We start from the raw sequence: 24,934 nt of genomic DNA, 5'->3' as shown, positions 1-24,934 counted from the left end.
AAAAGATAATGGAGCCAGGCGGTGGCACACCTGGTTAAGCGCACACATTAATTACAGTGTGCAAGGACCAGGGTTCAAGCCCCCGTCCCCACCCGCAGAAGGAAAGCTTCACAAGTAGTGAAGCAGGGCTGCAGGTGTCTGTCTCTCTCCCTATCTCCCCCCTTTCCATTTCTCTCTGTCTCTGTTCAGTAATAAATATCTTAAAATTTTTTAAATAAATAATTATGAAAGCTGGGCACTCCATACGGAACCTTCAGACAATGGAATGTGGGAGAAAGCTCTGAATGAAGGGGATGCCTTTGAGGCCTTGTCCCCTGAACCCTAAGTGCAGCACTTCCACACTTGAGAAGTGAGAGACAGGGCCGCCGGAAGTGGAATGATCCGTTTTCTGCGGCTTCGAGTGAACAGCCCTTGCCATTGGGATGCAGGCGCGTGTCCGCTTCACCTGGACCCTGGTCTAGGCTGACAACTTGAGAGCTGCTCCTTTGGTCTTAGAGCTCCCGGAAGCTCTAGGCCAATCAGACCCAGGGAACGGGGCGCGTCGCTCTCAGCCTCCTCCAACCTCCTCTTAGATGAATTTGGAATGTCAAATATTTGCTCGCTGGGCAGGGTGCAGCCGGGAGCTAAAGGCCCTTCCTTTAGCTCCCCCTTCCACGCATGCGTCTGGAGGTGGAGTCCGGCTGTCCCGGCCCCGCCCCCGCGGCCGAGTCCTCTGGCTCCCGGCGGCGCCCCGCCCCCTGGCTCTGCTAACCCGGCTGCGGGATGCCGCCGTTGCAGGGCTCCTGTTCCCACGGAGTACGGGGGCACCTGCCGAACTATCACGCTGCTCCTTGACTCGCTCTTCATGAAGTCGGGTCAGTTCAGCCTATAGACCTTTAGATTTCAGCCTCTAGCTGGGTGCTGTTTTGTTCTGCGCGGGTTTGGATGCGGGGTCCTCCGGGTAACTTCTGCTAAGGCGGGCGCCCCTGTGGACGCCACTGCCCGACTGTTCCGAGCGCCTTCTGGTGGCAAGCGGGCTCGTTGCTGCATGTCGGGGACCCATTTGTGCCCTGAACCTCACACTTACCCAAAGGACAACTCCCGGGGGCCGGGCGGTAGCACAGTGGGTTAAACGCACATGGCGCAAAGCACAAGGACTTGCCTAAGGCTCTCGGTTCGAGCCCCGGCTGCCCACCTGCAGAGGGGTCGCTTCACAAGCTGTGAAACAGGTCTGCAGATGTCTTTCTCTCCTCCTCTTTGTCTTCCCCTCCTCTCTCCATTTCTCTCTGTCCTATCCAACAACAACATTATCAACAATAAGAAGAAAGGGAAATAATGGTCTCCACGAGCAGTGTATTAGTAGTACAGGCACCGAGCCCCAGTAATAACCCTGGAGATTAAAAACAAATCTTTATATAAAATCCTTTTTTAAAAAAAGATAAATAACTCCTCTTCCATCATCTCTCTTCTGGACAGTTGGATATCTGTAGGAGTCAAAATCAATTAATTCAGGTGCTACTCTGATCTGGGAACTCTAGAGTAGAAAATGCACTAGAGGGGCCAGGTAGTGGTGCACTTGGTTAAGTGCACTTGTTACAATGCACAAGGACCTGGATTTGAATCCCCAATCCCCACCTTCAGGGCAAAGCTTTTGTGTGAGGGGTGAAACAGTGCTGCAGGTGTCACTCTTTCTCCCTTTCTCCCCTGGCTATCTCTCTCTCTTTTTAATTTCCTTAAAAATATTTTATTTATTAATGAGAAAGATAGAGAAAGAACCAGACATCACTCTGGTACATGTGCTGCCAGGGATTGAACTATGGACCTCATGCTTGAAAGTTTAGTGCCTTAGACACTGGACCACCTCCCAGACCATATCTCTCTTTTTTTTTTAACCAGAGCACTGTTCAGCTCTGGTTTATGGTGATGTGGGAGACTGAACCTGGGACTCTGGAGCCTCAGACATGAGAGTCTCTTTGCATAACTGTTATGTTATGTTACTGTTACTCTCCCCCTTTTTATTATCTATATTTTATTTATTGGATAGAGACAGCCAGAAATCTAGAGGGAAGGAGGTGATAGGGAGAGGCAGACAGACACCTGCAACATTGCTTCACCACTCACAAAGCTTTCCTCCTGCAGGTGTGACTGGGAGCTTAAACCCGAGTCCTTGCACATTGTGACAGGAAATCTGGCATCAAACTGTTTTGATAAAAAGAGATGACTATGTAAGGGCCCACTTGTGTCAGACAGTTCTTTGACAATAACTTGTAAAGCATTTACCATATTCTAAATTTGCACTCTTTGCAGACTTGTGCACATATATTCTGCTTTCAGATAGTTTTTGCAAATTGTACACAAACAAAAAGGGAGGAAGCTTTTTAATAAAGAAATTACATTTATAAATGATCTATATTAGAATATAATAAAATCTCCAGTTATAGTCAATTGCTACCCATGTTGTACAACAGATACATTCTTTTTTAGACTTTTTTTTAATACTTATTTATTCCCTTTTGTTGTCCTTGTTGCTTTTATTGTTGTTGTAGTTATTATTGTTGCTGTTATTGATGTAGTCGTTGCTGGATAGGACAGAGAGAAATGGAGAGAGAAAGGGAAGACAAGAGAGGTGGAGAGAAAGACAGACACCTGCAGACCTGCGTCACCGCCTGTGAAGCGACTCCCCTGCAGGTAGGGGCTCCAAGCGCAACCAGGATCCTTATGCAGGTCCTTGCCACCTGCCCTTAACCCGCTGTGCTACCACCCAACTCCCACAACAGATACATACATATTTTAGTTGCTAATAAAGGGCTACACAACTAAAAAAAAAAAAAAAAAGAAGAAGTAGAAAGAAAGAAAAGAAAAAAGGGTGCCAGGTGGTTACATACCTGGTTGAGCTCACATTACAGTGTACAAGGACCCGGTTCAAGCCCCTGGCTCCCCATCTGCAGGGGGGAAGCTTCCTGAGCAGTGAAGCAGGTCTGCAGGTATCTCTCTCCATCTCTATTTCCCTTCTTCCTCTCAATTTCTGGCTGTCTTTATCTAATGAATAAATAAAGATGAAAAACAATTATTATTTAAAGAAAAGATAAAGAAAAACCACGTTTGAGAGGAGAGTTTGATCAGGCAGGCATTGTGGTTATGCAAAAGACTGTCATGCCTGAGGCTCTAAAGTCCCACTTTCTGACACCACCATAGGCCAGAGCTGAACAGTAACCAGGGGAAAAAAAAGGATAAGAAAGTTAAAGCATCATTTTGGCATATGCAGTGCTGGAGATAAAACTCAAAACCTCAAGCTTGCCAGAGCTGTTTTTTTTTTCCTTTTGTTGCCCTTGTTTTTTATTGTTGTTGTAGTTATTATTATTGTTGTTATTGATGTCATCATCATTGTTGGATAGGACAGAGAGAAATGGAAAGAGGAGGGGAAGACAGAGGAGGAGAGAAAGACAGACACCTGCAGACCTGCTTTACTGCCTGTGAAACGACTCCCCCTGCAGGTGGGGGGCTGGGGCTCAAAAGGGGATCCTTACACCCATCCTTGCGCTTGGAGCCATGTGTGCTTAACCCAGTGTGCTACCGCCCAACTCTCACCAGTGTTGTTCTTCTAATATTGTACCACCAACCCTGCTGCTACAGAGACTATTTTCATGGGATCTAGGAAGAAGCTCCTTCAAAGTCAATCATCATGTTAGAGCTGAGGTCCAAATTCTTAGTGACACAAACTGGGAGCTATAGAGTGCTCCCAGTAAAGTGGTCCTGAGAGAGGATGAGATTGTCCTGTTCTAGGTAGGCAAGGAAGCCACGGAGGGGAGGCTGGAGATAAGTGAACTGGTGAAAAATGGGTGTAAATCTGAGGGAAATGGGGCCAGGCAGTGGTACACCCGGTTAAACTCACATAGTATGAAGCACAAGGATCTCCACAGTGCCACCTCAGGTCATTGCAGACCATGCCCTGGCACTTCTCTCCCCAATGGCTTTCGTTCCTGTCATTGGATGGGCTGTGAGAGTGGCATATCAGGGAACTGCTCAGGAGGACGGGGTCATCCTAAAAGAGGCCCATGGTCACGAGGCCACTAAACTGACAAAACATTCAGAGTGTGATCAGAGTCCAAAGCAACCTAGGCCATTCCTATCCTCCCCCACTTAATCCTTGGCACCAAATTTATGCCTGTCTTTAGCCCTAGTAGAAGGGTCTGTAAGATCCACCACATTGCAGGGGTAGATAGCATAATAGTTTTGCAAAAAGGTTCTCATACCTGAGGCTCCAATGTCCCAGGTTCAATCCCCCACACCACCATAAGCCAGAGCTGAGCAGTGCTCTGGTATAAAAAAAATAAATTTTATATATATATATATATATATATATATATATATATATATATATATATATAAAAGGGAGTTGGGTAGTAGCACAGCAGGTTAAGCACACATGGCACAAAGCGCAAGGACTGGCCTAAGGATCCTGGTTCGAGCCCCCAGCTCCCCACCTGCAGGGGAGTCACTTCACAGGCGGTGAAGCAGGTCTGCAGGTGTCTATCTTTCTCTCCCCTTCTCTGTCTTCCCCTCCTCTCTCCATTTCTCTCTGTCCTATCCAACAACAAAAACATCAATTGACAATAATAACTACAACAATAAAACAAGGGCAACAAAAAGGAAAAAAAATATATATATATATATATATGAGATCCACCACAACAGGTGGTAAGCAGTCAGCAACCCCTCTGCTTCAGCCTGCAATGGAGAAAGACAAGGAGTTTAAGGAGGGTTTCCCTGGGGGGAGGGGGGAAGAGTTGAACCTTAAGAGAGGAGGGATACTTCAAATTGCCAAAATGCTTCATTTAAAAATTTTAAGAGGGTGGGGATAATACAGCTGTTGTTATGTAAAAGAGATTTATGTGCCTGAGGCTCTGAGGTCTCAGGTTCAATCTCTCTTTTTTATTTTATTTATTTTCCCTTTTGTTACCCTTGTTCTACTGTTGTAGTTGTTATTGTTGTTGTTGATGTCGTTGTTGGATAGGGCAGAGAGAAATGGAAAGAGGAGGGGAAGACAGAGAGGGAGGGAGGGAGAGAGAGAGAGAGAGAGAGAGAGAGAGACCTGCAGACCTGCTTCACCGCCTGTGAAGCGACTCCCCTGCAGGTGGGGAGCCAGGGGCTCCAACCGGGATCTTTAAGCTGGTCCTTGTGCATTGTGCCACCTGCACTTAACCCTCTGAGCTGCCTCCGGATCCCCACGCCCCTCTGTCTCTCCCGCCCTTTCTCTCTTTCTCTCTCCCCTCCCCCTCCCCCTCTCCCTCCTCTTTTTTTCTTTTTTGCCTCCGTGGATTATCACTGGGGCTCGGTCCCTGCACCACGAATCCACTGCTCCTGGAGGCCATTTCCCCCCATTTTGTTGCCCCCTTGTTGCCATTATTGTTGCTATTGATGTTGTTGTTGGATAGGACAGAGAGAAATTGAGAGAGGACAGGAGACAGAGAGGGGGAGGAAAAGATAGACACGTGCAGACCTGCTTCACCGCTTGTGAGGCTACACCTCATGCAGGTGGGGAGCCGGGACTCGGACCTGGATCTTCATGCTGGTCGGTGCGCTTGCGCCATGTGCATTTAACCCGCTGCACTACCACCCAAACGACCCCCATCTCCCTCTTCCTTCTCCCCCACCCCTCCTCCTCCCCCTCCCCCACCCCTCCCCACCCCTCTCCCCCCTCCCCACCCCTCTCCCCCCTCCCCACCCCTCTCCCCCTTCCCCCACCCCTCTCCCCCACCCTTACCCCTCTCCCCCTTCCCCCACCCCTCTCCCCCTCCCTTACCCCTCTCCCCCTTCCCCCACCCCTCTCCCCCTTCTTCCACTCCTCCCCTTCTCCTCTCCCCCTCCCCCACCCCCATACCTTTCTCTGTCTCCCTCTCCCGCTCCACACCAGAGCACTGCTTAGCTCTGGTTTGTGGTGGTTTGCAGGATTGAACCTAGGACTTCGGAGCCTCAGGCACGACAGTCTATTTGCATAACCATTATGCTATCTACCCCCACCCTCAGGTTCAATCTTTAGTACTTCTAATACTTTCATAAACCAGAGTTGAGCAGTGTTCTGGTAATACATAAATTAAATTAAATTAAATTAAATTAAATAATTAAGAATTTAGGAGTGTGGAGTGGAGAAGTCCCAGAGTTAACAATAAATAAATGCTACAGAGATAATATAATGGTCATGCAAAAAGACTTTAATGCCTGAGGCTCTGAGGTCCTAGGTTCAATTCCCAGCATAGCGAAAAACCAGAGTTGAGCAGTGCTCTGATAAAAATGAATAAATCCAAGAGGAGCAGGCCACTCTTGAATAAAACACATTTATCACCTACTTGTCAGGTAAGTAGTACAATGTTAGTAGGGCTTGCAAACGTGATCCTTAATTTGATGCCTGGTACTCACTCTCTTTAATTTTTTTTTATTTATTCCCATTTTGCCCTTGTTTTATTGTTGTAGTTATTATTGTTGTCATTGTTGTTGGATAGGACAGAGAGAAATGGAGAGAGGAGGGGAAGACAGAGGGAGGGAGAGAAAGATAGACACCTGCAGACCTGCTTCACCACTTGTGAGGCGACTCCCCTGCAGGTGGGGAGCCGGGGGCTCAAACCAGGATCCTTGCTCCGGTCCTTGTTCTTAGCGCCACCCATTCATTGAGTACCCATTCATTGGGGAAACTGACGATCCTTCCTAGCCGACTGAATCCACATGGATCCCAGTCACTTTCAAAGCCAGCAACAAGCAGCTCCTGACAGCTTTCAAACTGTTGGTCCTGCTCTTCGAGTTCTCCAACTTAATGTTGAGGGGCTGTCCTTTGCCAAACGCGTTCTTATTGGTCAATTGGCGATACAGCATCAGGCAGATGTTATTTGCCTATAAGAAACACATATAGCAGTCAATGAAGCTGCTTGATTCACCATCAGTGGATTCGATTTAATATGCTATAATCTCCATCCTAAACACGGCCGAGCCATCTACGCCAAATCGTATCTTGCGGATGTTTACCATACGGCCTCTTCGACCTTCTACGACTCCATTACTATTGGAACTATTCAGCTCGTCAACGTATATAAGCCTCCCAGTGCCTCATGGGATAATGAGGTCCTGCCTAGCCCGAATCACCCAGCCGTTTAACGTTGGAGACTTTAATAGTCATCACCAAGACTGGGGATATTCCTCCACTCGTGCTGACGGCTTTATCTTAGCCGACTGGGCTTCAGCGAATGACCTCTCCCTATTATAGGATCCCAAACAGCCAGGCTCTTTTCACAGTGCTAGATGGAATAAAGACTCGTCACCCAACCTGTGCTGGATTAGCACAGTCAAGGGCCAAGCCTTTCCCGCTACGAGACACGTTCTCAAGATCTTCCCACACAGTCATCGCCGCCCAGCTATCATCCACATTGGTCTCCAGCTCCCACTGATTCTGTGCTCGGAGAAACTAAGATGGAACTTTCGGAAAGCAAACTGGCGTCTGTTCAGTGATCTTACCAACAAATCTATTCCTACAATTCCAATTAACTCTATCCCCTCTGAAGATTCCTACAGGCGCTTCCGCCAAGCCATCTTCAAAGCAGCTTCCCAAGCCATTCCTCGTGGGAGACGTGCTAACTATACGCCTTGTCTTGATGCTGAATGCGAGCAACTACTAAAGCAGTATGATGAGTCGGGCGACCCAGATGTGGCTGACCATCTCATTGCCTCCCTGGATGCAGCACGCCAAGCCCGCTGGCAACAACTCACGGAAAGTCTGAACTTCACCCACTCAAGTAGGAAGGCCTGGAAGCTTCTTCACAGACTGGGTGCCGGTAGCCAACCCCCTCCCGTCTCCCATCCTCCCGTAACTCCAAACTCAGTGGCCAGTCACCTAACTCAAGTTGGACGTGCTAAGATCAACCCAGTCTGGAAAAGAGAAATTTCCCATGAGTGGTCATCCCACTTCCGTTTATCTTGTCCATCTCCAAAACTCTCTCCCTTTACACTGTCTGAACTGGAAGATGCTTTGAAGAGGGTTAAACCAGGAACAGCTGCTGGCTATGATAACATCACCCCAGAACTCATTCTTAACTTGGGCCCCGCGGCAAAGAAGTGGCTCACTTCATTCCTGTCCCACATCTTGGAATCCGAATCTATGCCCAAAATTTGGCGTCGTGCGAAGATAATAGCAGTTTTGAAACCAAAGAAAGACCCAACACTGGCCGCCAGCTATAGACCAATTTCTCTCCTCTCCGTGTGTTACAAACTCCTTGAGAGGCTGCTTCTGTCACGTATTTCTCCTCTTACAGAGAAATTCCTATCACCCGCCCAAGCTGGTTTCCGCCCAGGAAGATCTACCTGCGAACAAGCCCTGGCCCTCTCAACTTACATTGAAAATGGATTCCAGAAGAATTTAAAGACGGGTGCTGTCTTTGTTGATCTCACAGCAGCCTATGACACGGTCTGGCACCGTGGTCTCCTAGTCAAGATCTCAAGATGCCTGCCTCCATGGGTGGCCAACACTATATCGTTTCTTCTCCAAAACAGAAGATTCCGGGTGCATCTGGGTGACAAGTCTAGCAGAAGGAGACTTGTCTCAAGTGGCCTCCCCCAGGGCTCTGTTCTGGCTCCTACGCTATTTAATATTTACATCAATGACCTCCCAGAAACTTCTTCAAGGAAGTTCATCTACGCCGATGACATCTGCTGTGCAACTCAGGCATCCAAGTTCGACATCCTCGAGGAAACACTCACGAAAGACATGTCTCTGGTATCTGATTACTGTAAAAAATGGCGACTAATCCCTAGCACTGCAAAAACGGTATCATCTGTTTTCCATCTACACCATGCCTCGGCCTCGTGTGAGCTTAATGTGCAGCTTGGCGATACGAGAATCCGGCATGAAGCCCAGCCAGTCTATCTTGGCGTTACTCTCGATCGCACTCTGTCATTTCACAAACATCTCATAAAAACTGCAGCAAAGGTGGGCGCGAGGAATAACATTATTGCAAGACTGGCCAGCTCCTCATGGGGCGCGAGCACTTCCACACTACGATCATCATCTCTGGCATTTTGCTATTCCACTGCAGAATACTGTGCCCCAGTATGGTTCCATAGCCCCCATGTCCACTTGGTCGATTCCAAATTATATTCCTCCATGAGGATAATTTCTGGAACCATCCGTTCCACCCCGGTTCCATGGCTGTCAGTTCTTAGCAACATCGCTCTGCCAGATATTCCTCGGGATGCGGCATCATCTAAGTTCATTTCCCACGTCTACGCTCGACCGGATCTGCCAATATACGTGGATATCTTCGCCCACCCTGTCCAACACTTGACGTCTCGTCATCCAGTCTGGTCCCCTACGCCTACACTGAACTTCTCTGTTCCAGACTCTTGGAAACAGAGTTGGCAGTCAGCTGAGGTAAAGAACAAACACCTCATCACAGACCCCTGCAAGCGTCAACCCAGCTTTGACCTAGCACGTTATGATTGGGCCCTCCTCAATCGCTATCGTACAGGCCATGGCCGGTGCGCCGCTATGTTCCATCGCTGGGGAGCCAGAGACAACCCGAACTGCCCCTGCGGCTACAGACAGACTATGACCCACATAGTCAACGACTGCCACCTCTCCAGATTCAAAGAAGGTCTCGAAACATTACATCAGGCTCTACCTGACGATGTTGACTGGCTACGGAAGAAGGGCAAAAGCTAGAAGAAGAAGAAGCGCCACCTGCGCTTAACCCTCTGCGCTACAGCCTGTCTCCCTAAAAACTTTTTTTAGGGCGGAGGGTAAATAGCATAATGATTATGCAAACAGACTCTTATGCCTGAGGCTCCAAAGTCCCAGGTTCAGTCACCCGCACCACCATAAGCCAGAGCTGAACAGTGCTCTGGTTAAAAATATAAAAAATAAAATAAATAAATAAATAAATAATTTTTAAAAATTTATTTTTAAATTATATTTATTTATTGGATAGAGACAGCCAGAAATTAAGAGGGATGGGGAGGACAGAGAGGGAGAGAGACAGAGAGAAACCTGCAGCCCTGCTTCACCACTCACAAAGCTTTCCCCCTATAGGTAGGTACTGGGGACTCAAACCCAGGTCCTTGTACATTATAATGTGTGCGCTCAACTAGGTGCATGACCACCCAGTCACTCTCTGTCTCTCATTTTATTTTTACCACAGCACTATTCAGCTTCGGCTTATGGTGATACTGTGGATTGAACCTGGGACTTCAAAGCCTCAAGCATGAGAATCTGTTGCTAGCAAATAGCTCACTTGGATAATGTGTGCTTTGCCATGTGCATAGTAACCCAGGTTTGGGCCCAGCCTCCACTGCACTGAAGGAAGTTGGTGCTGTAACCTCTTTTTAATTTTTTTATTATACTTATTTATTTATTGGATAGAGACAGTCAGAAATTGGGAGGAAGGGAGAGAAAGAGAGGGAGAGAGACAGAAAGACACCTGCAACCCTGCTTCACCACTTGGAAAGCTTTCCCCCTGCAGGTGGGGACCGGGGGCTAGACCCTGTGTCCTTGAGCATTGTATGTGCGCTCAACCAGGTGCGCCACCACCCGACCCCTGTAGCCTCTTTGACTCTCTGCATTTCTCTTTTTTAAATTTTTATATTAATTAATTGATTAATTAATTAATTTTTCATTGGATAGTAATGTCAGAAATTGAGAAGGGGAAAATAGAAAGGCAGGGAGACAGAGAGATACCTGCAGACCTGTTTCACCACTCATGAAGCTTTCCCCCTTCAGGTGGGAACCTAAGGCTTGAACCTGGGTCCTTGAGCATTGTAACATGTGTGCTCAATCAGGTGTGCCATTAACTGGCCACCATTTCTCTATCTAAAATAATATTAATAAAATATAAAAGATAAAAAAATAATTAATTTTTAATATTTATTTTCCCTTTTATTGCCCTTGTTGTTTTTTATTGTTGTAGTTATTATTGTTGTTGTTATTGATGTCGTTGTTTGGATAGAACAGAGAGAAAATGGAGAGAGAAGACAGAGAGGGGGAGAGAAAGACACCTGCAGACCTGCTTCACTGCCTGTGTAGCGACCCCTCGAGCCATTTGCGCTTAACCTACTGTCCTACCACTCAAGTCCTTAAAAACTAAATCTTTGGGGAATTTGGGCAGTAGCGCAGTGGGTTAAGCACACGTGGCGCAAAGCTCAAGGACTGGCTTAAGGATCCTGGTTGGATCCCCCTGCTCCCCACCTGCAGGGGAGTTGCTTCACAAGAGGTGAAGCAGGTCTGCAGGTGTCTATCTTTCTCTCCCTCTCTCTGTCTTCACCTCCTCTCTCCATTTCTCTCTGTCCTATCCAACAACAACAACAACAATAATAACTACAACAATAAAACAAAAAGGGCAACAAAGGGGAATAAATAAATATTTAAAAAGACTTAAAAATAAAAAATAAAAATAAATCTTTAGGAGTTGGGCAGTAGCGCAGCGGGTTAAGTGCACATGGCACAAAGTGCAAGGACAAGCCTAACAATCTGGGTTTGAGTCCCCAGCTCCCACCTGCAGGGTGTCGCTTCACAAGTGGTGGAGCAGGTCTGCAGGTGTCTATCTTTCTCTCCCCCGTCTCCCCCATCTCTCTCCATTTCTTTCTGTCCTATCCAACAATGACGACATCAATAACAACAATAATAACTACAACAATAAAAAAACAAGGGCAACAAAAAAGAATGAATAAATAAATATTAAAAAAATCTTTAAAAAATAAATCTTTAAAGGTAGCAAAATATATAAAGTCACATAGATCACCTTTCCCATTGTTTAACTAAATAAATCAAACAAACTGGTGAAGTGTAGAATTGTAGCACATCCTGCACAACCCTTTTCTTTTTGTAATTTTGTTTAAACATTATTTACTGGATAGAGACAGCCAGAAATCGAGAGGGAAGGGGAAGTGGCACAGGAGCCGCCATGTGAGCTGCTTGACACGGTACCAGCTTTGCAGGAAGTTCAGCACGGCTGGACTCTCCAGGCCAAACTGACACCATCTCACCTTTTGCCATGTGTAGGGGTTGGAATTAAGCTCTGTGTGGTCTTAATAATATTTACCTATGGCCAGGCTCAGAGCCTGACCAATCACAAAAATAATGACAAAACCTGCACTGCACTCTGTAGGACTGATCATAATGGAACAAGCAATATCAGTCATGCAGAATTTTTCAGGAGACTCCAATAGGAATAAATGTTTTCCCCTTTACCTACACCACTTCCTTTAGTATTCCCCCTAAAATATAGAGAAAGATTGGTGCTTCCCACAGTGGAGGGGCCACCTTACATAACATAAATAATTAATGGAAAGTTATGGTACCTGCCTAGATACAATGGGTCTTTTAACCTACCACCCACCACTATGCTCCCACTTCCTTATGCAGGAATAGTATGCAAGAACCTAGGTTGCATAGTGATCATACACAGAAGATGGATTCCAGATAGAGAGTTTAACTTTATGTAGAGGATGGCCAGGTCAGAACTACCTTGATGACTTCTCAGTAAGGAACAAAACAAAACTCCTTGATCAAACAATGGGACATATTTTTTTTATTCTCTTTTGTTGCCCTTGTTGCTTTATTGTTGTCATTGTTGTTGGATAGGACAGAGAGAAATGGAGAGAGGAGAGAAAGACAGAGAGGGGGAGAGAAAGACACCTGCAGACCTGCTTCACCGCTTGTGAAGCGATTCCCCTGCAGGTGAGGAGCCGAGGGCTCGAACCAGGATCCTTCCGCTGGTCCTTGAGCTTTGCGCCTGGTGTGCTTAAGCCACTGCACTACCACCCAACTCCCGGAACAGATTTTTTTTTTAAAGATTTTATTTATTTATTTATTATTTATTATTATTTTTTTTCTTTCTTTTTCCTCCAGGGTTATTGCTGGGCTCGGTGCCTGCACCATGAATCCACCGCTCCTGGAGGCCATTTTTCCCCCTTTTTGTTGCCCTAGTTGTTGCAGCCTCGTTGCGGTTATTATTGCCATTGTTGACGTTGCTTTGTTGTTGGATAGGACAGAGAGAAATGGAGAGAGGAGGGGAAGACAGAGAGAGAGGGGAGAGAAAGATAGACACCTGCAGACCTGCTTCACCGCCCGTGAAGCGACTCCTCTGCAGGTGGGGAGCCGGGGGCTCGAACCGTGATCCTTACGCCGGTCCCTGCACTTTGCGCCACGTGCGCTTAACCCACTGCGCCACCGACCGACTCCCCGATTTTATTTATTTATTCATGAGAAAGATAGGAAGAGAGAGAGAGAACCAGATATCACTCTGGTATGTGTGCTGCCAGGGATTGAACTGAGGACCTCATGCTTGAGAATCCAATGCTTTATCCATTGCACCACCTCCTGGACCACAATGGAACAGCTTTTATGAGAAATGGGTTGCTCAATTTGTTTAAGGCCCCTAGAAACATGGTGTAAGCATACAGGTAGAATAGTAATCTTTTTTTTTTTTTCTTCCAGGGTTATTGCTGGGCTCCATGCCTGCACCATGAATCCACCACTCCTGGAGGCCATTTTTTTTCCCTTTTTGTTGCCCTTGTTGTTGTAGCCTCGTTGTGGTTATTATTATTGCCATTGTTGATGTTGTTTGTTGTTGGATAGGAAAGAGAGAAATGGAGAGAGGAGGGGAAGACAGAGAGGGGGAGAGAAAGATAGACACCTGCAGACCTGCTTCACTGCCTGTGAAGTGACTCCCCTGCAGGTGGGGAGCCGGGGGCTCGAACCGGGATCCTGATGCCGGTCCCTGCACTTTGTGCCACGTGCGCTTAACCCACTGCGCCACCGCCCGATCCCCTAGAATAGTAATCTTAATCAATAGGACATTTGTCTAGCACACAGGTAAAGGAATAACAAAAAACATAGAAACTGTGATGTGATCTCTAGGGAGGAAAGTGCCCCTGGAATGTGGATGTTCCACAATGCAGGAGGTGTTCCCTACCTGTGCTGTTCTTACTTGGTGATTTTTGTATTAATAATCAAAGCTTTGGTGATTTTTCTATTAGTGACCAAAGCCTTGGTAATTTTTGTTTCAGTAATCTATACCTTGGTGATATTTTCCATTTATTTATTTATTATTTTTTATTAGTGATTTAATAATGATCAACAAAATTGTGGGATAAAATGGGTACAATTCCCACCACCAGAGTTTCATATCCCAGCTCCTCCATTAGAAGCTTTCTTATTTTTTTTTAATTTCTTTATTGGGAAATTAATGTTTTACATTCAACAGGAAATACAGTAGTTTGTACATGCATAACATTTCCCAGTTTTCCATATAATATATGATTTTTTTCTTTATTTATTGGATAGAGACAGTCAGAAATCGAGAGGGAAGGGAGGGATAGAGAGGGTGAGAGACAGACACCTGCAGCCCTGCTTCACCACTTGTGAAGCTTTACCCCTGCAGGTGGGGACGGGGGCTCAAACCTGGGTCCTTGCGCATTGTAATGTGTGCGCTCAACCAGGTGTGCACCACCACCCAGCCCCATGGTGCTTTTTGTTTTAATGAGCTAAGCCTTATGAGACTATAAAAATAAAGTTCTGCTTAAGTATGACAGAGATGTCTGCTTGAGCTTGATTCAGCATCAACTTACTTGTCTCTCATTTTTTATTCTTCACCGATGCCCCTTGTCCTCCAGGATACCCTAATAACCTGCTGGGGCTGGCTCCCCGGCAGGGAAGATAGGGAGGGAGAGAGACAGAGAGACACCTGCAGCCCTGCTTCACCACTCACAAGTTTTCCCCCTGCAGATGGGGACCGGGGACTCGAACCCAGGTCCTTGCACATTGTACCTTTTGCGTTCAACCAGGTGTGCCACCACCTGACTCCCACAACACTTTGCTTTATTGTTTAAAATTGGTGAAGTGTAGAGGAGAAATTACTGAATTGCTTCACTGGAGAAGGAAACAGAAGCTGGAAGGAAAACATTTTCTCCCTTTCTCTTTCTTTCTTTCTTTCTTTCCTTTTTTTTTTTTTTTTACCAGAACATTGCCCAACTTTGGCTTATGGTGGTGCTGGAGATTGAACCTGGGGGAAAACATTTTCTGTGTTTCCAGAAAATGCTTATCCATTTCCCAAAGGGATGATGAATGTTTCACCTCATTGCTAGAAAATTACTGTAACTTGTTTACCTTCAGGGAGAAGGAGTTTTAGCCAAGGAGTAAACTTTTTCCCTCTAATTGTTTATTATTATTATTTATTTATTGGATACAGACAGCCAGAAGTCGAGAGGGAAGAAGGAGATAGGGAAAAAGAGAGGGGGCAGGCACTGGTGTATCTGGTTAAGCACACACATTACAGTGCACAAGGACCCAGGTTCAATCCCCTGGTCCCCACCTGCATGGGGGAAGCTTCATGAGTGGTGAAGTAGATGTCTCTCTAGTCTCTTCCCCTTTCTACTTTCCCTCCCATTTCAATTTCTCTGTCTCTATCTAATAATAAATAAATAAATAAAAATTTAAAATATTAGAGGGAGACACCTGCAGCACTGCTTCACCACTCACAAAGTTTTCCCCTTGCAAGTGGGCCCTAATTGTTTTGTGCATTTATTTACTGCATCACACAATTGCAATGAACAACTAGCAACATAAAGGGGTGAGTTAGAAGTCTCAGGAATAGAGGAGGTGTGCTCATGAGATGGGTGTGTAGAAGACTAAAATCTTATTCTGGGGAACTTGCCCAAGGACTGTTTAGTGCAGTACCGAGGCTCAACCCCTTCTCAGACAGATGCACGACCTGCTTTATCTAGTGGGGTGATACGTATTCCGAATCCCGTAAAACGGACATCCTAACGTAAACAAAACACAGACATCTAGCCTCTACCAGTCCCATCAAAATCCCCTCTTGGTGTTTTCACTCGATGGTGAGCACTTGAACCCTGTATCCCTAGCTCAGCCGGGTCCGTTCCAGATCCCGGGTCAGGAAGGTGCCAAGAATCACGGTGAGGACCGCGCAGCAGAATGGACTTCGGTCATCAGGTTCACCGCAGCTGCCAGCGGAGTCCGCAGCGGAGCGTGTACGAGTCAGGCTGCACTCGAATCGATGGATCGATGCGATCGGCGCTCAGCGCAGCCAATGGAGCTGGCTCGAGGTTAGGTAGGGGCGGGGCGGGGAGCTCTTTTCAGGAGGGACGCTCCTGATAGCGATCTCCTATTGGCAGACTGTTTAAGGGAGGCGGGTTCTGATTGGCCCGGCCTCTGTGGGTGGCTGCAGGCGGCGGGGTTAAGAGCGTCGCCACAGCCCGGGCCTAGGGGCGAGCCCTGAGCGCAGAAGCTGCGTTTTGGTCCTGAAGCCGGGGCTACAAGCCATGGGTCTCCGGCTTGGTCCCAACCGCACAAACCTGCTCCCGGGTTTCCTCCTGTACCTCCTACTGCTCTCAGACCCTGCTCGCCTGGTCGGACGTCACTCCCCTGTGGTACTGGGTGAGGAGCACGTCCAGTCGCTTCGCTTAGCTGGGGTGCGGGCAGGGCTGTGTTCCCGGTCTACACTGGGCACGGGTGCGGCGGGGAGGGGCTGCCTCTGACTATCTTGTTGCCAGGGTCTGTCCATCCACCTCTTCATTTGCAGTGCGCGGGTGTGGTCAGCTTCTTCTTTTTTTTTTTTTTTTTGTTTGTTTAAGAGAGACAGGGACATATGTCTTTTTTTTTTTTCCTTTAAAATTTTTTTTTTATTTATAAAAAGGAAACATTGACTAAACCATAGGATAAGAGGGGTACAACTCCACACAGTTCCCACCACCAGAAATCTGTATCCCATCCCCTCCCCTGATAGCTTTCCCATTCTTTTATTTTTTTTATTATTTTTATTTTTATTTTAGGAGGGGTACAACTCCACACAATTCCCACCGCCCAATCTCCATATCCCACCCCCTCCACCGATAGCTTTCCCATTCTCTATCCCTCTGGGAGCATGGACCCAGGGTCATTGAGGGTTGCAGAAGGTAGAAGGTCTGGCTGTGGTCAGCTTCTTTCTGCTTCTGTCGAGTATGGGGGTGAGTGGAAGCGTTAAGTTCCAGTCGCCCGTCAGTCCACGTCGGTCTCAAACATTTTGCCCCATTTTTTTTTTTTTTACTGCTTGAAAGACTCTTTCAGTCTCATTCCTGAGGGGCGGGGGGTCGGGGGGTCGGCCAGGACTGTGCCTCGCTAGGTTTTCTTCAAGTCCCCCCCCTCGTTCCCCACCAAACATTTCAGAGAGCATTATTGCAAGGATGCACTCCTAACTTGCTACCGAGGTAGTTCCCCCTACACAGTCTCTCTCTCTCTCTTTCTCTCTGTTATCAGTGAGGAGTGAGAAGCCCCAAGGAATTAGGACAGTGGCCATGAACAGTTGTGAAGGGACAAACCTGCGCTCTCAGCCTTGCCAGCCCTACTTGGACTAGACCGTGTTGGCACTAGGTGACTTTTCCTGGCCATGACAACTGTACAGCAGCCACGGTGTTTTCTTTGAGGTAGGAGACTGGGATGAGACCTAGGGGAAAAGAGGTCTTACATGCCTCCTTCAGGCTGCCACAGCCACCCAGTTAGTGTTTTGTTGGACTTTTGAGGGCAGCGGCATTCTTAGGGGATCTATTACTTTCTTTTTTTTATTTCTTTATTGGGGAATTAATGTTTTACATTCAACAGTAAATACAATAGTTTGTACATGCATAACACTCCCCAGTTTCCCATATAACAATACAACCCCCACTATGTCCTCTCTCATCCTTCTTGGACCTGTATTCTCCCCACTCACCCACCCCAGAGTCTTTTACTTTGATGCGATATACCAGTTCCACTGATCTATTACTTTCTAAGCCTACTGCAACATGACCCCCATACTCTTTCTGTTGGGAGGATTTTAATGGGGGGGGGGGTAGTGCAGGTCATTGAAGGGTTTGGCAGTCAGTGTTTTACTGCTCCTAAGAGCACCAGGCCAGGAAATACTCTAGGGGAGGCTGGGTCTAGATTTACCATGGGATTTAGGCAGCCTTGGTTCTGTCTTTCCTAAACTTGGAGGATGGGACTAACATTAATTCCTAGAGATGAGATTTGTGCTTGGCAAGAACAGACAGTGCATTGATATAGTCTCAATAGCTAGGTGTCAAATGGTTCCTTGAGTATGGAGCTGAGCAAAGGCTAGGAGAGTGTGCCAGGCAGAGGAGACTACACATTAAAGGGAGGGAGATGTGTATGCTGTCTGGAAAGGAGTGGGGGCAGTAGTGGATTGACTGTATAGAGCTCATGACTGGTTTATTTATTCCTTTTTATTCCATGTGAGAGTGTCACATGAGAAAGAGAAACCAGAGCACTAATCAGGGAATCAAACCAGAAGCCTCAGGTGATGAAGTTCAATGTTACCTACCAATTGAGCCATGTTCTTGGCCTCAAGTCATGTGGTATTTATGCTGTAGGACCCAGGGACCCTACAGAGTTCTCAAGTATGAAGTGTTTGGTACCAGTACCCCCCCACCTTTTTTTTTTTGTCTCCAGGGTTATGGCAGAGGCTTCTTGCCAGGACTGCAAATCCACTGTTCCTGGTGGCCATTTTTCCATTTTATTGGATAGGACAGAGAAATTGAGGGAGGAGGGTGAGTTACAGAGGGAAAGAGAAAGATAGAGACCTGCAGACCTGCGTTGCCCTTGTGAAGCATCCCCTCTGCAGGTGGGGATCTGGGGGTTCAAACTGGGATCCTTGCCCTTCATACTATATGCACTTAACCCAGTGTGCCACTGCCCAGCCCTCAGCCTTTTTTTTTTTTTTAATATGTATTGTATTTATTTTAATGAGAGAGATGAGATATAGAGAGAAACACCAGAGAACTGCTTAGCTCCGGTGGTGCTGGAAATTGTCCTAGGTCAGAGCAGAAACCATAGGTCCCACTTGAAGTCACAGCAACTAGAATTACAACCTGCCCAGCTAGAGTGAGGCCATTGGCATTGACTCTGGAGAGCCCTATAAGCTGTTCCTAGACACAGCAGGGACTTGTCCTTGGCTATCAGAAGATTAGCACCAAAGTGTGGTCAGCCTCTATATGTGGAACCAGAATTGATTGAGGAAGAAGAGATAGAGGAAGAGTCACCATGTCTTCCTCCATTGCTGGAAGAAGTGGCTTTTGTCCTATTTCTTAGCACAAGGGGGGGGGGTCAGGAAGTGATCACTACTATTTTTAGAGGCCTTACTGCCTAGTCAGGGCAAAGGGTGACCAGCTAAAGCAGATCAGGTGATTTCCTCTTTCAGCCATTTCCCCCCCTATTTTGTTGCCTTTGTTGTGGTTGTTATTGTTATAGCTGTTGTTGTTGGATAGGACAGAGAGAAATGGAGAGAGGAGGGGAAGACAGAGAGGAGGAGAGAAAGACAGACACCTGCAAACCTGCTTCACCACTTGTGAAGTGACCCCCCCCCCCGCAGGTGGGGAGCTGGGGGCTTGAACTGGGATCCTTACGCTGGCCCTTGCACTTTGTGCCATGTGCACTTAATCCATTGTGCTACCACCCAGCCCCCAAACCCCCAGCCATTTCTTTTTATTTTTAAAAAAAATTTATTTATTGATTCATGAGAAATGATAGGAGAGAGAGAGAAAGAACCAGACATCACTCTGGTACATGTGCTGCCGAGGATTGAACTCAGGACCTCATGCTTGAGAGCTCAATGCTTTATCTACTGTGCCACCTCCCGGACCAATAGCCATTTCTTTCTTTCTTTTCTTTTTTTTAAATTATCTTTATTTATTGGATAGAGAAAGCCAGAAATTGAGAGGGAAGGGGGAGATAGAAAGGGAGAGAGAGACAGAGAGACACCTGCAGCACTTCTTCACCACTTGCAAAGCTTTCCCACTGCAGTTAGGGACCAGGGGCTCAAACCCGGGTCCTTGTGCACTGTAATGTGTGTGCTCAACCAGGTGTTTGGTACCAGTGCCCCCCCAACCTTTTTTTTTTTTTGCCCAGCCCCCATTTCTTTTTTTAAGAAGACAATGATGGGACCAGTGGTGGTGCACCTGGTTAAGTGCATGTATTACCATGCATAATGACCCAGCCCCTATCCCCCACCTGCAAGGGGAAAGCAATGCTGCATGTGTTTCTCAGCCACTCAGTTTCTCTCTGTTCTATCAAATAAAATAAGTAAAGTTAAAAAAGTGATCTGGGGAAGTCAGGCGGTAGCACAGCGGGTTAAGCACACATGGCGAAAATGCAAGGACTGGCGTAAGGATCCTGGTTCGAGCCCCCCGGTTCCCCACCTGCAGGGGAGTCGCTTCACAGGCGGTGAAACCGGTCTGTAGGTGTCTGTCTTTCTCTCCTGCTCTCTGTCTTCCCCTCCTCTCTCTATTTCTCTCTGTCTTATCCAACAATAATGATATCAATAACAACAACAAACAACAATAATAAAAACAACAAAAGGGGAAATAAATAAATATTAAAAAAAAAAACTTAAAAAAAAAGTGATCTGGGAGGTGGTGCAGTGGATAAGGTGTTGAACTCTCAAGCATGAAGTCCTGAGTTTCATTCCTGGCAGCATATATACCAGGTTTTTTCTCTTTTCTATCCCTCTAATTGATAAGTAAAATATCAACCCTTTCGCTGGAGCAGCCATTTTCCAGTAAGTCAGCTAACACAAAGGGATAAGAGGGAAGGAACATATTTTATTTATGTATTTTTAAAAATATTTATTTATGAGAGGGATAGGAGGAGAGAGAGAAAGAATCAGACATTACTCTGGTACATGTGCTGCCGGGGATTGAACTTGGGACCTCATAGCTTGAGAGGCCAACACTTTATCCACTGCGCCACCTCCCGGACCACTTTTTTTATTTATTTAAGAAAGGAGACAATAACAAAAACAAAACCGAGGGGTACAACTCCACACAATTCCCAACACCCGATCTCCATATCCCATCCCCTCCCCTGATAGCTTTCCCATTCTCTATCCCTCTGGGAGCATGGACCCAGGGTCATTGTGGGTTGCAGAAGGTGGAAGGTCTGGCTTCTGTAATTGCTTCCCCGCTGAACATGGGCGTTGACTGGTCGGTCCATACTCCCAGTCTGCCTCTCTCTTTCCCTAGTAGGGTGGGTCTCTGGGGAAGCGGAGCTCCAGGACACATTGGTGGGGTTGTCAGTCCAGGGAAGTCTGGTCGGAATCATGCTGGCACCCAGAACCTGGTAGCTGAAAAGAGTTAGCATACAAAGCCAAACAAATTGTTGAACAATCATGGACCTAAAGGCTGGAATAGTGCAGATGAAGTGTTGGGGGGTACTCACTGCAGACTCTTGTGTACTTCTGCTTTCAGGTATATACTTTTCCCTGGTTTATGGACATGTGTGAACATATGCTCTATCTCATGGGACCTGGTCTATATCTGGGTTTGGGGACTTTATTGGACCACCTGGAGTGGACCACCTGGAATGGAGTTAGAGAATACTATGAAAGGAAAAGTCTCACCCGAGTGATGAAGCTGAAGGGTTGTTATTCCACATCTGAAGTCTCTGGACACAGTCTGAAGTGAAGCATTCTGGGGTGGCACTCATTGCGTTGATTAGGTTTCGATCGGCGGATGTAATATTATTTGATATGAATTGAGAGGAGCATGCAGCATCTTGTATATAGCTGTGCCACTGGTTGCTTCTGTTCTACCTGGTCTAGACTTTTTTTTCATATTTATTTTATTTATTTATTCCCTTTTGCTGCCCTTGTTATTTTTTATTGTAGTTATTATTGTTGTTGTCGTTGTTGGATAGGACAGAGAGAAATGGAGAGAGGAGGGGAAGACAGAGAGGAGGAGAGAAAGATAGACACCTGCAGACCTGCTTCACTGCCTGTGAAGCGACTCCCCTGCAGGTGGGGAGCCGGGGTTCGAACTGGGATCCTTATGCCGGTCCTTGTGCTTTACGTCACCTGCGCTTAACCCGCTGCGCTACAGCCCAACTCCCTTGGTCTAGACTTTTGAGAGAGTCAACATATCAAAGTCTCAGCCTATGTATTAAAAAGACTCAGTCTGTTTTAAAAAGTTTGAGACATATGATCAATTTTTTTCCCTCTCATATTATTTAGTGGTTTATATGAGTACACTTTAATAGGAGTGTACATAAACACCATTCCCACCACCAAAAGACTGTGTCGTCCCCCCTCCCCCCCGCCACCACCTGGGGAAGCTGAATGTCCACCTCCCCCTCACCACAGGGTTTTTACTTTGGTGCCCTACTCTCTGGACCACTTTTATTTATGTTTTAAAATATGTTCTCTAGGCCTTTTAGAAAACATGGAGTCCTCTCTCGATTTCTCCCTGTCCTATCGAACATCAATGGCCATAATAACAAGGGCAACAAAATGGGAAAAAAATGGCCTCCAGGAGCAGTGGATACAGGCACCGAGCCCCAGCAATAACCCTAGAGGCAAAAATAACAAAACAAAACATGGAGTTGTTCCTTTGGCCACATATGGGAATCTATAAGAAAGGTGATATTGGGGCCATGTGGTGGCACACCTGGTTGAGAGCATGTTACTATGTGCAAGGACCCAGGTTTGAGCCCCCAGTTCCCACTTGCAGGGGGAAAGCTTTGCAAGTGGTGAAGCAGTGCTACAGGTATCTCTCTCTGTCTCTCTCCCTCACTATCATTCCCTTCCCTCTGGATTTCTGGCTATCTCTGTTCAGTAAATAAAGTAATAGAAAAAGTTCTAAAAAAGGTGACATTGTAGGGGAGTCGGGCTGTAGCGCAGCAGTTAAGCGCAGGTGGCGCAAAGCGCAAGGACTTGCCTAAGGATCCCGGTTCAAGCCCCTGGCTCCCCACCTGCAGGGGAGTCGCTTAACAGGCGGTGAAGCAGGTGTGCAGGTGTCTATATTTCTCTCCCCCTCTCTGTCTTCCCCTCCTCTCTCCATTTCTCTCTGTCCTATCTAACAACAACAACATCAATCATAAGTACAACAATAAAACAACAAGGGCAACAAAAGGGAATAAATAATAAGTAAATATTAAAAAAAGATGACATTGTAGACATAAAGGGAATTGGGAGGCTAGGCAGTGGCACACCTGGTTAAAGGCACATACTCTACAGTGTACAAGGACCTGAATTCAAGCCCCTGGTCCCCACCTGCAGGGGGAAAGCTTCACAAGTGGTGAAGTAGGGCTGCAGGTCTCTCTCTCTGCCTCTTCCCTCCCCTCTTAATTTCTCTATCTCTATCCAATAATAAATAATTTCTTTTCTTTTCTTTCTTTATTTCTTTAATAAATATTTTTTTAAAAATGGAATGGCCATTGTTCAAAAAGGAATGCCCCACAAATTTTGCCATGGCAAAACTGAGTCTACAATATTACCTAGCGTTCTGTTGGTATTGTTGTATACAAACAAGTAAAAGGGCAAGATTCTTGCCAAGAGAATTAATGTTCGTATTGGTCATATTAAAAACTCTAAGAGTTGTGGTCTGGGAGGTGGCTCAGTGGATAAAGCACTGGACTATCAAGCATGAGGTCCTGAGTTCAATCCCCGGCAGCACATGTACCAGAGTGATGTCTGGTTCCTTCTCTCTCTCCTCCTATCTTTCTCATTAATAAATAAATAAAAACTTAAAAAAAGAAAGAAAAAAACTCTAAGAGTGGAAACAGCTTCTTGAAACTTGTGAAGGAAAATGATCGGAGTGAAAAAAAAAAAAAAAGAAGCTAAAAAGAAGGCGACTTGGGTTCAATCAGCCTGTTCCACCCAGAGAAGCACATTTTATGAGAACCGGTGGAAAGGAACCAGAGCTTCTGGAACCTATTCCCTATAACTTCATAGCATGATCAATATAAAAGCTTAATAAAATATCTGAACTATTAAAAATTAAATAAAATATTAGATAAAAGACACTGATCAAAGCCTTCCCTTTCTGCTCCAGAGGCATGCCATCTAGAAGCTATCATGTTGAAGACTTCACCCACATCATGAAGGGGAAATGACAGCAAGGGTCACACTTCTTGCTTCACTTGACTTTTCCCATGACTGTAGGATAGTACACTGAGAAGGCAGGGCATGCCCTCTGAAGAGCTGGGTTAACAGTTGGAGCCCAGTGAGGGCACAGGAGAGCTAAGTGCTGCTTGTCTACTCTATGATGATAGGTTCTAAGTAGGGGTGTATTTGGGAATTGTTTAGTACATGGTGTGCAGGAGTATGTGAGACTTGAATTGTCACTGGTAATGAATACACTGAATAGACAGTAAAGAGGATTGACTATTAGGCAGTGAAGCAATGAGGAAGGATTTGAGTCTCACGAGGGCCTTGGGGCTCTGTACTGGATAGACTGGCTGGGGTAGAGAGTGGTCATCCTAGCTTGCTGGTCACACCCACTCGCATTGAACAACGTCTAGAATTGTGCTCTGTTTCAGGCTAGTTACCTTCTGCATAGGCTTGAGGTATGCAAGGTGCTGTGGTCCTCTACATGATCTGCCTTCTTACTGGGTTCCTGCCTTTAGCAGTGTTGAGGCACCTTAGTAAGTCACTAGGTGCCAGTATGAGCCTCTCTCTCTCTTTTTTAATTAAATATTTTATTTATTTTTTACAGATTTTATTTATTTATTTATAATTTTTTTATTTCTTTATTGGGGAATTAATGTTTTACATTCAACAGTAAATTCAATAGTTTGCACATGCATAACATTCCCCAGTTTCCCATATAACAGTACAACGCCCACTAGGTCCTTTATCATCCTTCATGGACCTGTATTCTTCCCAACCACCCACCCCACTCTCTCTTTTTAAAAAATATTTATTTATTAATTTATTTTCCCTTTTGTTGCCCTTGTTTTTTATTGTTGTTGTAGTTATTATTGTTGTTGTTATTGATGTCATTGTTAGGACAGAGAGAAATGGAGAGAGGAGGGGAAGACTGGGGGAGAGAAAGATAGACACCTGCAGACCTGCTTCACCACCTGTGAAGCGCATCCCCAGCAGGTGGGGAGCCGGGGCTCAAACCTGGATCCTTAAGCTGGTCCTTGCGCTTTGCG

The 24,934-nt window shown here is 46.2% G+C and overlaps 1 protein-coding gene across 5 annotated transcripts in view; it reads left to right on the top strand.

Annotated features, from left to right (window-relative positions):
• Window positions 1-694: 694 nt before the first annotated feature.
• The window catches only part of PLA2G15 (phospholipase A2 group XV), a 61,462-nt gene continuing 37,222 nt past the window's right edge, over window positions 695-24,934 (top strand). The window contains exons 1-2 of one of the 5 annotated variants that reach the window (XM_016185838.2): window positions 695-854; window positions 15,880-16,080. In XM_016185838.2, coding sequence (XP_016041324.2) covers window positions 845-854; window positions 15,880-16,080 — 211 coding nt within the window. In that variant the 5' untranslated portion in view covers window positions 695-844. Of the gene's footprint in view, window positions 855-15,879; window positions 16,081-16,176; window positions 16,412-24,934 lie in introns of those variants that run through there. The other 4 variants (XM_060185283.1, XM_060185285.1, XM_007517703.3 and 1 more) reach the window with 4 other exon arrangements.

The sequence above is a fragment of the Erinaceus europaeus genome, chromosome 2, assembly GCF_950295315.1.
Source record: "Erinaceus europaeus chromosome 2, mEriEur2.1, whole genome shotgun sequence".
Lineage (NCBI taxonomy): Eukaryota > Metazoa > Chordata > Mammalia > Eulipotyphla > Erinaceidae > Erinaceus > Erinaceus europaeus.
The sequence above is the reverse complement of the archived record's forward strand: the minus strand, read 5'-3'. Positions and strand labels throughout refer to the sequence as shown.